We start from the raw sequence: 12125 nt of genomic DNA, 5'->3' as shown, positions 1-12125 counted from the left end.
CTACACTAGCGTTTGACTATATCTTGCCGATCTGAAGAGCAGTTCGGTTAGGTAACCAAAAGACACTATGATGGCATGTACCGCATGACTTTATGCTAGTGATACGAACGGAAAGAACATCTATAAGTACTATACTATTTGGGAACAAACATCTTTTTTGTGAGAATTTTGAATTTTTTTGTATGATTAACAAGGTGGTGACACGTCTGCACTTTAGATGTTTGAATTTTGCTGAGTATTGTTTGTGTACACTTTTGGTGCCCTTTAACAAATTTGGGAGGCTCATAGTTTATAGGCTGGGGCCTTTATATTTGTTTCTGTGGTGGGCTTCTTGGGTGCTATAGCAATATGTTTATAGCGGTCCTGTGGCTTAAAAAGCTGTGCCGGTCAAAGCGGTGCTGCCTTTTTTCTGTCCCGTTCTGGCTCTCTTGGTGAACCGTTCCATGATTTTACTCTCCTCATTTTCTCTCCCCAATTCCTCTCGGCTTGGCACATTTCCTACCAGAGCTCCTCCCTGATCCTACTCCTGCCCCCATCTTCTCCATGACTGGAGTCTCCTGCTTCCGAGGTCATCGTGGCTACGCCAGGGCAGCCTTGGCGCTCTGTTCTTCCCGCCAACCATTGGCGCCCCCACGAGGAGCTCGCCGGCCAGCTTCGAGGCGAGAGCTTGGGATGGAGCGGTGAATATTGAGGTCCTCAGAGCTGGCGGGCGAGCGACTTTGTTACCGAATTTCGCGATCTGCTATTACCGCGGCAGCCGTTTCCAGTCTCCACAAGGACATCCCTCGGCCTACTTTGATGTACTCCATTGCCGTGCCTAATGGCGCGACCACCGCCAGCATAGGCGCGGAACGCCGCTGCTAGCATCGTCTATCCCCAGAACGCGGGGAGCTGGCCGAGCAGGAGCAGAGAGAGTCAACCGCAGATCGAGGTGAGATGCACCGGCACACTCTGCGACCAGACCATGCCATGCGACAGATCAGGACACTCTGTTAAAGATCTCTGCGGGTCTCCTGCTAGCTTGCATGACCTTCAGCTCTATGTAAGTCATAGCTTAAGCGAAACATCAGGGATACGTCCCCAGTTTTCAATTAATTTCGAGTTTCTGATTTGGTGTACTTTCTGTCCAGCTTAGACAAGTAACTGGGATCTTTATTCTGAATTTGTTACCCAGTCTTGCTGCTGCCGGGCGACCTGCTATCGGAGCTTGGAAGCCTGATTCCGGATGGCCTCCATTGTCCTCCGCCTGAGCCGCCAACGCTGTTGGCTCCCTAAACGACGGAGAGATCGGAATTGGGGAGGAATGGAGATCTGAATCGGAGGGTGCGGGAGGAGGGTGTGGAATAGTGTCTTGACCCAGGCTCACAAGGTCAAGCTGTAGCTTGGTTCAGAAAATCAATGTCTCCAGTGAAGGTACTGTACGAGGTCTTATGATTTTGAAGTGTTAAGTAATCCATTTTTTGGTGCAGAATAACAATTTTTATGCGCTGATAATAAAAAGACCAGGTTTTCTAGATTCCATTATGTCAGGATGTATATGGGTAAAATTCTATGCGGTGCCCTTCCTTGGCTATTGTTACTTGCATCGTTTAGTTATTTCACGGAAAAAAAATTGTTGGCCACAGAAGTTATAATGTATTGTATGTGTATAAATACTTATATATTTACATTGCGCTATCCAATTTTAGATGGCCCAGATCGTTTACCTTCATTGATTAGACGTTTTACAGAAAACAAGTTGTTTAGCACAAAGGTTCTACTATATTGTATATGTATCCGTCTTTTTGTATGCAGTTCTATTCTAGGAAAGAAAACGTTTAGTATTGTTGCAGTATATATTTTTTCCTTACGAATTTTTATGATGCTTCCTTCAAAGAACAATGATGAAGAACAATGCGCTATTGGCTTTTTATGCAGGTGTCAAATTTGTTATGGCAGAGGTAAAATCTTGGCAGCCTGCAGGATTTCTTGGACACTGGACAGAAATGGAGCCAGATTAAGAGGTTGAGCCCTACGTCAGGCAATTGTATAGTAATTTATTTATCCAAATAAACCAAGCACAGCTGTTTGGAATTTATGTAATTCTCATTTTTAGTTTATGCTAACAGGTCGGCAATAGATGTACTAGCTATAACCTAACATGAAAATACAGTAATCTTTTGCCTTCATGAATTTGAACATCAACATCTTAATGGAAAAGGTACACTTGATTTAGAGAATACAAACATAGGTAATATGCATATTGTATTAGACTCTTAGTTGTCTACATGACCATGATAATTTTCTTGGTATAGTGCTATACTTTCAAATTACTTTATCTCTTTCTTCCTTAATACTTTGTTCAGTCATATGTATTCTGGTTGTTGTAGGCTTGGGTTTTTGAAGAAGCAAAAAGGTAATAGTCCTGGGAACTTTTTTGGTGATTTACAGATCCAGTGCTTATATATGTGTGTATGGTATGGTAAAATTGTTTGTTTCAAAAGATTTAGATCCTAAGTGCTTTGGTGTCTCACGGAGGTAGATACATCCTGTTGCTACATACGAGTTATCTTTTTGAACTAAGCTGTGTGTAAAGAAATATCAGGTAGGTTTCCTTCAGAGTCCGACGTTGTCCTTACTGTCTAAAATGGCAAAATGACACCTCAGTACTTTTCGAAGGTATATATATCAACCATAGTTTAGTCCTTCTTAAAACATAACTAGAGTTCAAAGTTTTGCTCTTCATTGTGGTTACAGTAGGTTCTGGCCGTCATTAAGAGACCACGATACTCGCTAATATATATATAAATTTTAAAAATATGGATCCCTTGATAGAATATGAATATATGACGGTGTAGAAGAAGCGCTGACAGGAGTGGTTGTATATTTGTATTTGCTGCAACCAAATAGGCCATTACAACGGGTAATAGATGAATTACTTGTTCTTACCAACCTGGTTTTAATATTAACTTTCTCAAAAAAAAAGCATGCATTGAACAATAGGCAAGACCTGGCTTCTACATCATTGTTGTGTTAAATAACAACATAAGACCTCACTACTGTTTTTAGCCGGATGTTTAGACATGCATTCTGATAGGTCCCAGTCCACCTTTTTGTGTTTACTTCCAAGGTTATTGATATGGTTTTGTGGGTACTAAAATTGTGTATTTAGTGGCAAGTACCAATGCTTCTAGGCATGACTCCTGTGATGTTTTTATCACGTTCAGAACCACCCCGCCATAAGTGTTATTCTAGGGATTATATATTCTCTTTCATTGTAAATCACATAAAGAGAAACTTCCATCACATATTGACCTTGCTAGAGATTTGTAGGTTCTCTTCCGGTAGGTTATGGACATAACTTCTGAGATTCCGAGAAGGTTTGATTCACTATATTGTTCTCATACTGAATGTACATACTTTTGGCACAACAAATACCATTCATATTTAAAATCAGGACCATGCATTTATTTTCATCTAACAACCAGTTTAAGAATTACATAAATCGTTGTTCACCTGAGGTACTTGCTGTCTCTACTCTGAAGTCTGAACACATCTCAGAAGCCTAGCTTCTGCTTTACTGTTGTCTTTGGGCAAATAAATATGTTTCTGCAGGAAAATTTCTGAAAAAGCTTCAGAAAACGCCTGTGAGAAATGAGTTGGATAGAAATTGCTAATCTATGATTGTTTTCTCTGGTTATAACTCTATGAGCATTAGTCAAATCTTGAAACCTGCTGTCTACAGTTGGTTCATGTGAGTTTTTAACCTTTAACTCTTCTTACTTCATTGTCTTAATAGACAAGTAAAATCTGAGGAAAACATTATTTGGTACAGGTTACAGAAGATAGCCATGGACATCGCAGGTGGAGCAGCTGCCCCCGTACCTCCACAGCAAGCCAGGGGCAGGCCGCTCCTACCAATGTCCTTTACCTCATGTCCATATGAAACAAAGCTATGCAATCTTTCATTAGCTCACGTGTAGCTAAATTGACAACCTTTTGTCTCGCAATATGTTGTTCTACTTTAGGATTAATATGATCAAGGAGAACAAAGATGGCCAAGCATTCCCACACACCAAAAGGGACGTTGTCTGAATAGAAATTACTTGCCACTTTATTAGCTCAGAGAGTGATTTTTTGCTAAAAAATATTGATGTGGTTCCTTTTTTCCAGACTTTTGTTTTTCCTTCTATAAAAGAATGCATATAATTCTATTAGACATGCTGATGCAGCGCCACAGTTTTATTTCTCCATTGGTAATTTGGTTAGGTCCTTAGGGGTGCGAGGGGATAATTATGATTCAAATTCTGAAGTGGTGTGAATATATTATGGAGAAATGTGCACCTAAGTGATTCTTGAATTTAGTAGTTCAAATTTGGACTAAACTGAACTTGAGCCCCGACACTTACTATGGATCGGAGGAAGTAACTTTTATTTTTTTGTTGTTTTGCAGGGAGCTACAGGTGGTTCATGTTTCTGCTTGATTATTTGTTTTGCAGTCATCTGATTCAATGTTTCCTTCGGTTGCTCAAGGAGGTTCTTTTCAACGTTTGCATGGTTTGTTTCTGTCCATTTTATGTTCTGATTTCGGTGGTCACTTAATTTTTTGTTTCTCATTCTTCTTGTTTTTATGTATATTTTTCAGCTTTGCATGGGAATTCTTTTAGTATTCATAGGTCTTTATGTTCAGGTCATTCGCATGGTTTATGTACTGATTCGCCATTTGTGGCCTTGTGGATGATGGTTCCTCTAGGAAACCGATTAATCTTCACTTAGTTTGTGCCTTTTGGTTTTTCTAATTCTATGTTGTTTTCTGTGGCTGACAACTTAACTATAAGACTTGCTTCTGGTCTAAGAGGTAGAACATGAAGACCAAATTGCAGAAATCCCACAACCATGACAAATTAAAATCCCATTTTAATTGAACTTGATTGACATGGGCACATGACATATACCATGGCATTGAAGGTTGAGTGGTGTCAATGCCTTGGCATCTACTTGCTGTATCAGTCTAAGCTGAGATAACTGGTCCTTTAATGTCTGGCGTAAATGAACTGCTAGAGTTACTAAAACATGATGGTAGTAATTTTCCTTTTCCTGATGGTTTAGATGAGCTGCTAGAGTGGCTTATATATGATGGTGATGTCTTAGATGGAACCCACTGCAGCTGCTGGTTTCAGCTTCTCGGTTCTCAAGCTATCTATGAGAGACAGCTCACTCGCAGCCATAATAGACTTAGTTTATCTAGAAGGACCAGGTGCTGAGACTTCCTTAACTGCTTTGTTTGTAATGTGCGTTATTCTACGTATCTATAGTGGATGAATATATAAAAAAATGGCTCTTTTGTTTCCTGTTTTTATGCTGCTTTTTGCTACTGCAAATGTGTTTCAACTCTTGCCAACAGAGTCAGATACCTCAAACGAAATGTAGAGTGCAGAATAACGTATCAGTTGCTGTCAGTTTGATCTTTCTTCATTCCCTCCGCTTGCGATGCCTATTTTCTTCAGTCTCCCCAGCCAGGAGAAGACGAAGCCACTGAAAGCTCACCAGTTACGTATGAAGCAGAGTCACAGGCCTGGACTATTTCGCTGACCTAGCCAGCACACGTGTGCTAGATTTACTACAACATCCCGTTAGATATATTCCTTTCCATTTTTCTGAGGTAGGTTCTATGTGACAAATGTAAAGGTAATGTCACACATACAGTATCAAGATTAAACACATGGCGGTAGATTTACTACAGCGTTCCGTTAACTCACTATTTGTCACACACTGTCTTTACGTTTTCCTTCCAAAATTACAAGTGGTCACTCACCATTATTTGTCACACACTATCTTTACGTTTTCCTTCCAAAATAACAAGTGGTCACTCACTGTATGCAGATTGAATTACATAGCCTGTAAATTTTGCTGAATTTAGAGTAGCACAAATAGGGCATTGGCTACTTCTCTAAGCTGAACAATTGTATCTAAAGATAGGCTTTGAATCATTGCTTTTGAGACCTTGATGTGCACAGTCATGACCAACCCAACCGAGGTCTCCTTTTTTGTGAAATATATTGCAGCATGTAGTTGAGCAAAATTCTGAAAGGAGGCAATGACATCTCTAATTTCATATGTCACCTGTTGCATAGAAATGGAGTTTGTTGCTGAAGCTCTAGCGAGCCTGACTGTTCTATTTTTTTTCGGGGGTAGCAATGGATTGTCTGTAAGAAAAGTGACTAGCAGAGGATTTTCACGAAGTACATGAACTCTTATTTTTACAGCTGGAGGCACGAACCATCTGTATTGGTAGATGACCTATCAGTTTAATTTGGCCAGTTTGTGCTTGGCGTTCTATTATTGTTTAGCATGACAAGATAGGAACTGTGCAATTATCATGAGTGGTATACATTTATGAAATTATTTTTTATGGTAATTAGGATCGATAATTTTCCAGTTATGTATGACTGCGTGTATACATGGGTACATGGGGAGAAGTTTTGCGCAGTTGCAGTGTCCTGTTTGCTTGTGCGTACCCGAATGGTATTTTTGGAGGGCTGCAGCCCTCTTGCCGTGTTAAGCGCTTTATATGTCAGATTATAATATCCTAATACGGTACTCACGTCACAAGTACAACATACCAACGAAATATCCTTCGCTTTCAACTTGCAGCTACCACCTAGACGTGGCGCCGATACCCTCCGCTTTCAACTCGCAGCAACCATCTAGGCGCGGCGTGCCGCCGCGCCATTACATGCTAGTATAGATTATAAAATTACCCCGAGTCGTCTTACTGTTAAATCGTGTGTCCGCATCTGCACATTTTCTCGCGTCCACTGCGAGTCTGCGACGGATTCCCTGTTGCGCCCATGATGGTGCCTGAACGTCGAAGAGGATAAGCACGAATCAACGTTGCAGGTAGTAGTAAATCAGCATGGTCAGTTACTCAGTTAGCCTTCTTTAGCCAGAGCAAACACTGGCCTGCGCTCGTGTGCAGTGCATAATTGCTCTGGAAAGCTAAGCAACCCATGCTGCCTTTGCATGATGGTGTTCAACCATTGACCTTGTTAGGTCTGTTATTTTTTCTCATTTTTTTTAAATTTCTTGTGAGTAAAGGGAAATTTATCTTTTTTTGGCGAAGGGAAGGCCCAATGTCTCCAATTGACTGAAATTAAAAGTAGGTCAACTCGGGCCTGTTTGTCGTTGTTTTCCTTCATCGAACCGTTTAGCCGGCCCAATAACCGCAGACTAGGCTTGGCCAGCAGCAACATTAATTCATCGTGCTTAGCCCATTGAAATCCTGTTCGTACTGGGCCTCCCCTCCCCGGCCCAAAACTGTCGAGCCGCTGATACGGTGCTCGGCTGCTCGCGTACAGCGGTGAGCGGCGACGGCTCCAAGCCTCCAACCCACCCGTCTCCGCACCGGCTCCGGCCACCGCAGCTGTCCCACCATCACCATGGCTAAGGCTCCGGGTCGCGCCGCCTCCGCCGTGCGGCTCTTCGACGCGCACTGCCACCTCCAGGACCCCCGCATCTCCGCGGTTGCCCCCTCCCTCATACGCGCCGCCACGGACTCCGGCGTTGCCCGGTTCGCGGTCAACGGCACCTCCGAGGTACGCTCAGCTCTATCCCTGCCTCTGTCCGACTGTCCGAGAACGCAGGCAACCTCTCCTCCCTGACTCTCTGCTTACTGGCTGTATGCAGAAAGACTGGCACCTAGTGAAGCAGATGGGCCAGGAGCACCCGGCCGTCGTCCCCTGCTTCGGCCTCCATCCATGGCAAGATTCCCTACCCGCTTCTCGCGGTGTACCTGCTGCCTTTGCTCTGTGGTTTTTGAAACACTGAATTTGCTAGGTGGGTGCCGGAGAGATCGCCTGATTGGATGGATTCGCTCCGGCAGTTCCTCTCAGAGACCCCAGAAGCGGCTGTTGGGGAGGTGAGCTTTATCCGTCAATTTAATACTCTTCCAGGTTAATAGCCAGAAATCAAATTGCCGTAGTACCTAATATCCTGGATTACTGCAAAGTGCAAACCAAAGCTTCCCTACGAGCTAAAGTTCTCTAATAGTCTAAATTATAATCAACTTTTCCGAAGAAACAAATTATGATCATCTAATTTTGCAAGTCATAGAGTTTTAATGTTTTATCGGCAATACTCCCTCCATTCCGGTTTATTAGGGTATTACACATTTCGAGAAAAAACTTTGACTACTAATTTGGTCAACAAAATATAAGGTATATACCCAAAAAATTATACCGTTGGAAACTTATGTTGAATATGAATCCAATGGTATAATTTTATGGCATATATCTCATATTTTATTGACTAAATTAATAGTTACTTTTTTCCTTGAAATGTGTAATGGAGCTAGTAGTATTGTATCTTCCACATCTTCTTTACTGTAATTTTAAAGCTGAGAAGGCAATTTCTGAATTTAATGTATTAGTGCCTTCAAATTTCGTCTGAAATCAGGGATTATGAGATTTGTTCAATTATAGTCTGTTATGCAGATTGGTCTGGACAAGGGATCACATGGAAAAACTATTGACTTTGGAGAGCAGGTTTGTTAGCATGGACCCATCTGCACCTCATGTTGCATATGATTTTTCAAATCAATTGAGGTACATAATTTGATGGATATAGCCATTTTGATGGAATAGGAAAAAATGTAGTTCTATCATCAAGATGTTAGGTTAGCAATTTTCAAATGAATCTTGGATGAATGTCTAATTAATGTAACAATATAATCATATTTAATATGTGCTACTTTACTCAATAGTTTAAATGAAAAATGTGCAGACGACCCCATTGATATTTTGATTCTATTAGGGAAGATCTATAGCTTTAAATATGTTTTTAACTCTAACGAGAAAATGATAGCACAAGTTACGGAAATACTTTTGTACTTACACGCATGGGTGTAGTTGTTTCCGTCACCATCCGTTTTGCTTTGAGATTCGGGTAAAAGGAGGAGAGAGAGAGAGAGAGAGAGAGCCATTTTTCCACCTACCACGACAAGCCGGAATCTCGAGGAATAAATTGATGGCACATACCACACCCACACACAGCGTGTGTGTACAGAATCCACTCTCCGCACGTTATTGTTGATCTTATTGGCCTCTTCGTATAAAAAATATCATAGTAGATGGGTATTATTTAACCTCTAAATTCTAATTTTCTTATGATAGATCATTGACATCAAGGTTGGTGTTAAACCTTGTTGGCATTGCAAAAAATGATTATAATGGAACTAAAAATTGAATAGGAAATTGGCGAGAATTGCTAGCAAAATTTTGAATTCTAAATAATATTTTTCAATCATACTTGCACGAAAAAACCCCAAAAAACTCCAAAACATAGAAATTTTTATTGCATAAGTAGTTTACCTTAAAGATATACACTCATTCTATGTATACTTTAAAGACAATGTCATGGTATGAGGACAAGTTGCTAATTTCGAAGGAAGAAGAATCATGAACAAAACAAATTTTTAATTGTTATGTGAGAAAGGGTTTGATTTAATTAAAATTCAAGTTACTCCAACGTCGGTTTTTTCCTATTTAAACAAAGAAGATTACGAAACATATATTAGTAAACCAATGATGAACAATGGTAGTGTTGTATACAAGTAGTAGCATTAAAGATCATAATTTAAATTTGTCCCATGTTTATTTCTGCTTTACTAGAAATTTTAGGACAAGTATTGTACAAATGTTGAAATGTGTCTTGCAAGAACGTGAATCCAACAGAAATCTTATCCCGGGTAAAGGTAGACGATTCGGATGACCCATTCTGCGAAAACATTCTGACGGAGATACTCTTGAGCGACGGTGAATATCCCATCGAAGAAAGAAAAATCCCCATGATGGACCTTGAATAGCATATTAGATTCCTGTCCTGAATGACAACGACATTAGAGGTCGTATTAGGTCTTCAACGAGATCGAAACATCAGAATAGATACACGTCAACGTTAAATTCCCCCGACGCAGTGATGTGCTCCGGCCTACATCACCATTCACGTGAGCCAGTATTATGGAATCAACAAGAACGGTTCTTTTATTGTTCCACCCCTATTAAGAATAACTAGGGCATAAAAGTAATATCGTCAGTAACATCTTCATGAAAGAACTACATTTTCCCTATTCCATCACTGCAAACTTTAATTGTGCCGTTTATTTTTAGACCTCAATAACGGCAGCATAACAATATTTAACTCAGGTTGAAGTATTCCAACGACAACTTGAGCTTGCTAAAGAATTGGAGAAACCTGTTTCTGTTCATTGTGTACGTGCCTTCGGTGATCTTCTGGAAATACTAAAGTAAGGAATATTTATTTGGTCTTTATTATCATTTTGTTTCCTGTATCTAGCTATGTACGGGAGGTACGGATACTTTGTTTGTCTAAGTTAAAATTGCAGCCTGTAGAAAGTAGATTATCCATGATATGGCATACACCAGGTTCTTAGTAGGTCTAGACTTTTTTTTCTACACACATTGCAAAAACCTTGAAAGCAGTGCTCCTTCTAGATAGAAATGTCATACTGAAATGCAGGCTCCATACTTCTAATCTACTATTGTGGATTCCATGTAGTTTCACATCTCTTAACTGTGTAAAACATTTTTGGCTGCATGCAGGCGAACTGGGCCTTTCCCATCAGGTGTGCTGTTGCATTCTTATCTGGGATCTGCAGAAATGGTGCTCGGCCTTGCAAATTTAGGTTGTTACTTTTCGTTGTCAGGTTTCCTTACAGGCATGAAATCCACTAAGGCAAAGAAAATGCTCAAAGCAGTAAGTAGGTTATTTCCTTTTTTCCTGGGAGTGGGTATGTTAAGTCGATTATGCACCATTCCATCTCACAAGGATTTAACAATGAATTGAATTTATATTTTTCATAGATACCCTTGGACAGAATTTTGTTAGAGACAGATGCACCGGATGCATTACCAAAGTTGGACAATGTTTCTCTAGTAACAGTCCCTGTGGACACTTCAGATGCGGATACTGAAAAGTGTGACATCGATTCAACTTCTCCGGCAATTAGCTCTTCAAATGAGTCCCTGAACCATCCATCTAACATCCACATTGTAAGAGTTGTGCTCTGATGCCTTTGACTGATAGTTTGTTACTAAATCTTCATGGTATATGATATTTCTTGCTCTGCCTTGTCGCATAATCTCCTTGCTATTTCTCCTATATTGAAACAGTTTCCTAATGATCAAAATATTCTTGTCTCGACTAGTGTACTAAGGTGTCTATGAAGAACAAAACCTTTCTAGGGTACACGCAGTATTCTCTCTGAGTACTCTTTCAGCATTAGCGTATCCTGTTTGGAATAATGTCATTGTAGTGATTAATGTTAAGAGATGCACAATTGCCTATGAATGTATGTGCTGCTGTTTTTCTATTGCTTAAGTGATCCACTATGAGCTTTTGAGCTCACTGGCAGTCTGGCACAGTGTCACTACTCCGTGCGGCTTCTATCTGTCTAAGAATGGCTTGTTTACTTGATACAGTTTCCCTCAGACAAATGAATGACGGATCAAGGAAATTATTCTAAGGAATTGTGCCTCATTTCCATGTTCTTTTCAGGTTTTGAGTTACGTGGCGTCACTGCTTGAAATGCCAGAGGCAGAACTCGCCGAGTTGAGCTACAAGAATGCTAGCAAGCTATTTTCCTACCCTGGATCAAAAGTTCATCTCTGAAGCCAAAACTCTCTGATTGGGGTGGCCATCGAATATGAACCATGATCTTCTGAATCCTGGTGCATCCTGCCTCTGGATATTGCCTGTATATGTGTATTTTGATCGTGGTTAGTCTTAGACAAGGGAGTAATCAGTGAAGAAATAAGAAGGCGGCTAATAGCTACTTCTGCCATGTTGCCAAGTTCCCTTACACCGGGTAGTTTGTACTTTGCCACTCAGTGATGGACTGTATAACAAATTTGGCCGACAAACCAGCTAGTGTTCCTATACATGTCTTGGGCCATCAGAGTCTTATATATTCTGGATTCTGGATATGGATGGGATGTCTAGCTTGTGTTACACCTTCTTGTCATGTCGAGTAAATCATGGAATCTCTTATCAGACCGTGTTGAGCATTGTGCGCGGTGACTGGATCCGAACCTAACAATAACACGTCATCTGCTTAATCTAAGATGACA

General features: G+C 40.6%; 1 protein-coding gene and 1 long non-coding RNA gene across 7 annotated transcripts; both read left to right on the top strand.

The window, feature by feature from the left end:
- Nucleotides 1-396: 396 nt before the first annotated feature.
- Nucleotides 397-4750, top strand: LOC127336440 (uncharacterized). 4 transcript variants are annotated; one of them, XR_007873307.2, is made up of 5 exons: nt 397-1042; nt 1175-1413; nt 1918-2003; nt 2370-2395; nt 4433-4750. It is a non-coding gene; the product is annotated as an uncharacterized lncRNA (long non-coding RNA). The 4 variants fall into 4 exon arrangements; XR_007873305.2 differs by having other exon boundaries at nt 1918-2395; nt 4433-4536; nt 4625-4750; XR_007873306.2 differs by lacking the exon at nt 2370-2395.
- Nucleotides 4751-7290: 2540 nt separating this feature from the next.
- Nucleotides 7291-12006, top strand: LOC127336439 (uncharacterized). Of its 3 annotated transcripts, XM_071826688.1 has the most exons (9): nt 7291-7574; nt 7666-7739; nt 7816-7897; nt 8460-8522; nt 10182-10282; nt 10599-10621; nt 10703-10752; nt 10860-11048; nt 11554-12006. In XM_071826688.1, exons 1-9 carry the CDS (start codon nt 7419-7421, stop codon nt 11665-11667), a joined length of 852 nt encoding a protein of 283 aa, XP_071682789.1. In that variant the 5' UTR covers nt 7291-7418; the 3' UTR covers nt 11668-12006. The 3 variants fall into 3 exon arrangements, with proteins under 3 accessions (XP_071682789.1, XP_051219205.1, XP_051219206.1); XM_051363245.2 differs by having other exon boundaries at nt 7294-7574; nt 10599-10752; XM_051363246.2 differs by having other exon boundaries at nt 7296-7574; nt 8472-8522; nt 10599-10752.
- Nucleotides 12007-12125: the final 119 nt, after the last annotated feature.

The sequence above is a fragment of the Lolium perenne genome, chromosome 2, assembly GCF_019359855.2.
Source record: "Lolium perenne isolate Kyuss_39 chromosome 2, Kyuss_2.0, whole genome shotgun sequence".
Lineage (NCBI taxonomy): Eukaryota > Viridiplantae > Streptophyta > Magnoliopsida > Poales > Poaceae > Lolium > Lolium perenne.
This window is presented reverse-complemented; position numbering and strand designations above follow the sequence as displayed.

Excerpts from the sequence above, each read along its gene's own strand:
- LOC127336439 (XM_051363245.2), top strand. The coding sequence starts at position 7,419 with ATGGCTAAGGCTCCGGGTCGCGCCGCCTCCGCCGTGCGGCTCTTCGAC. Across the intron at positions 8,523-10,181 it reads CTATTGACTTTGGAGAGCAG|GTTGAAGTATTCCAACGACA; the intron begins GTTTGTTAGCAT and ends TATTTAACTCAG. Across the intron at positions 10,283-10,598 it reads GATCTTCTGGAAATACTAAA|GCGAACTGGGCCTTTCCCAT; the intron begins GTAAGGAATATT and ends GGCTGCATGCAG.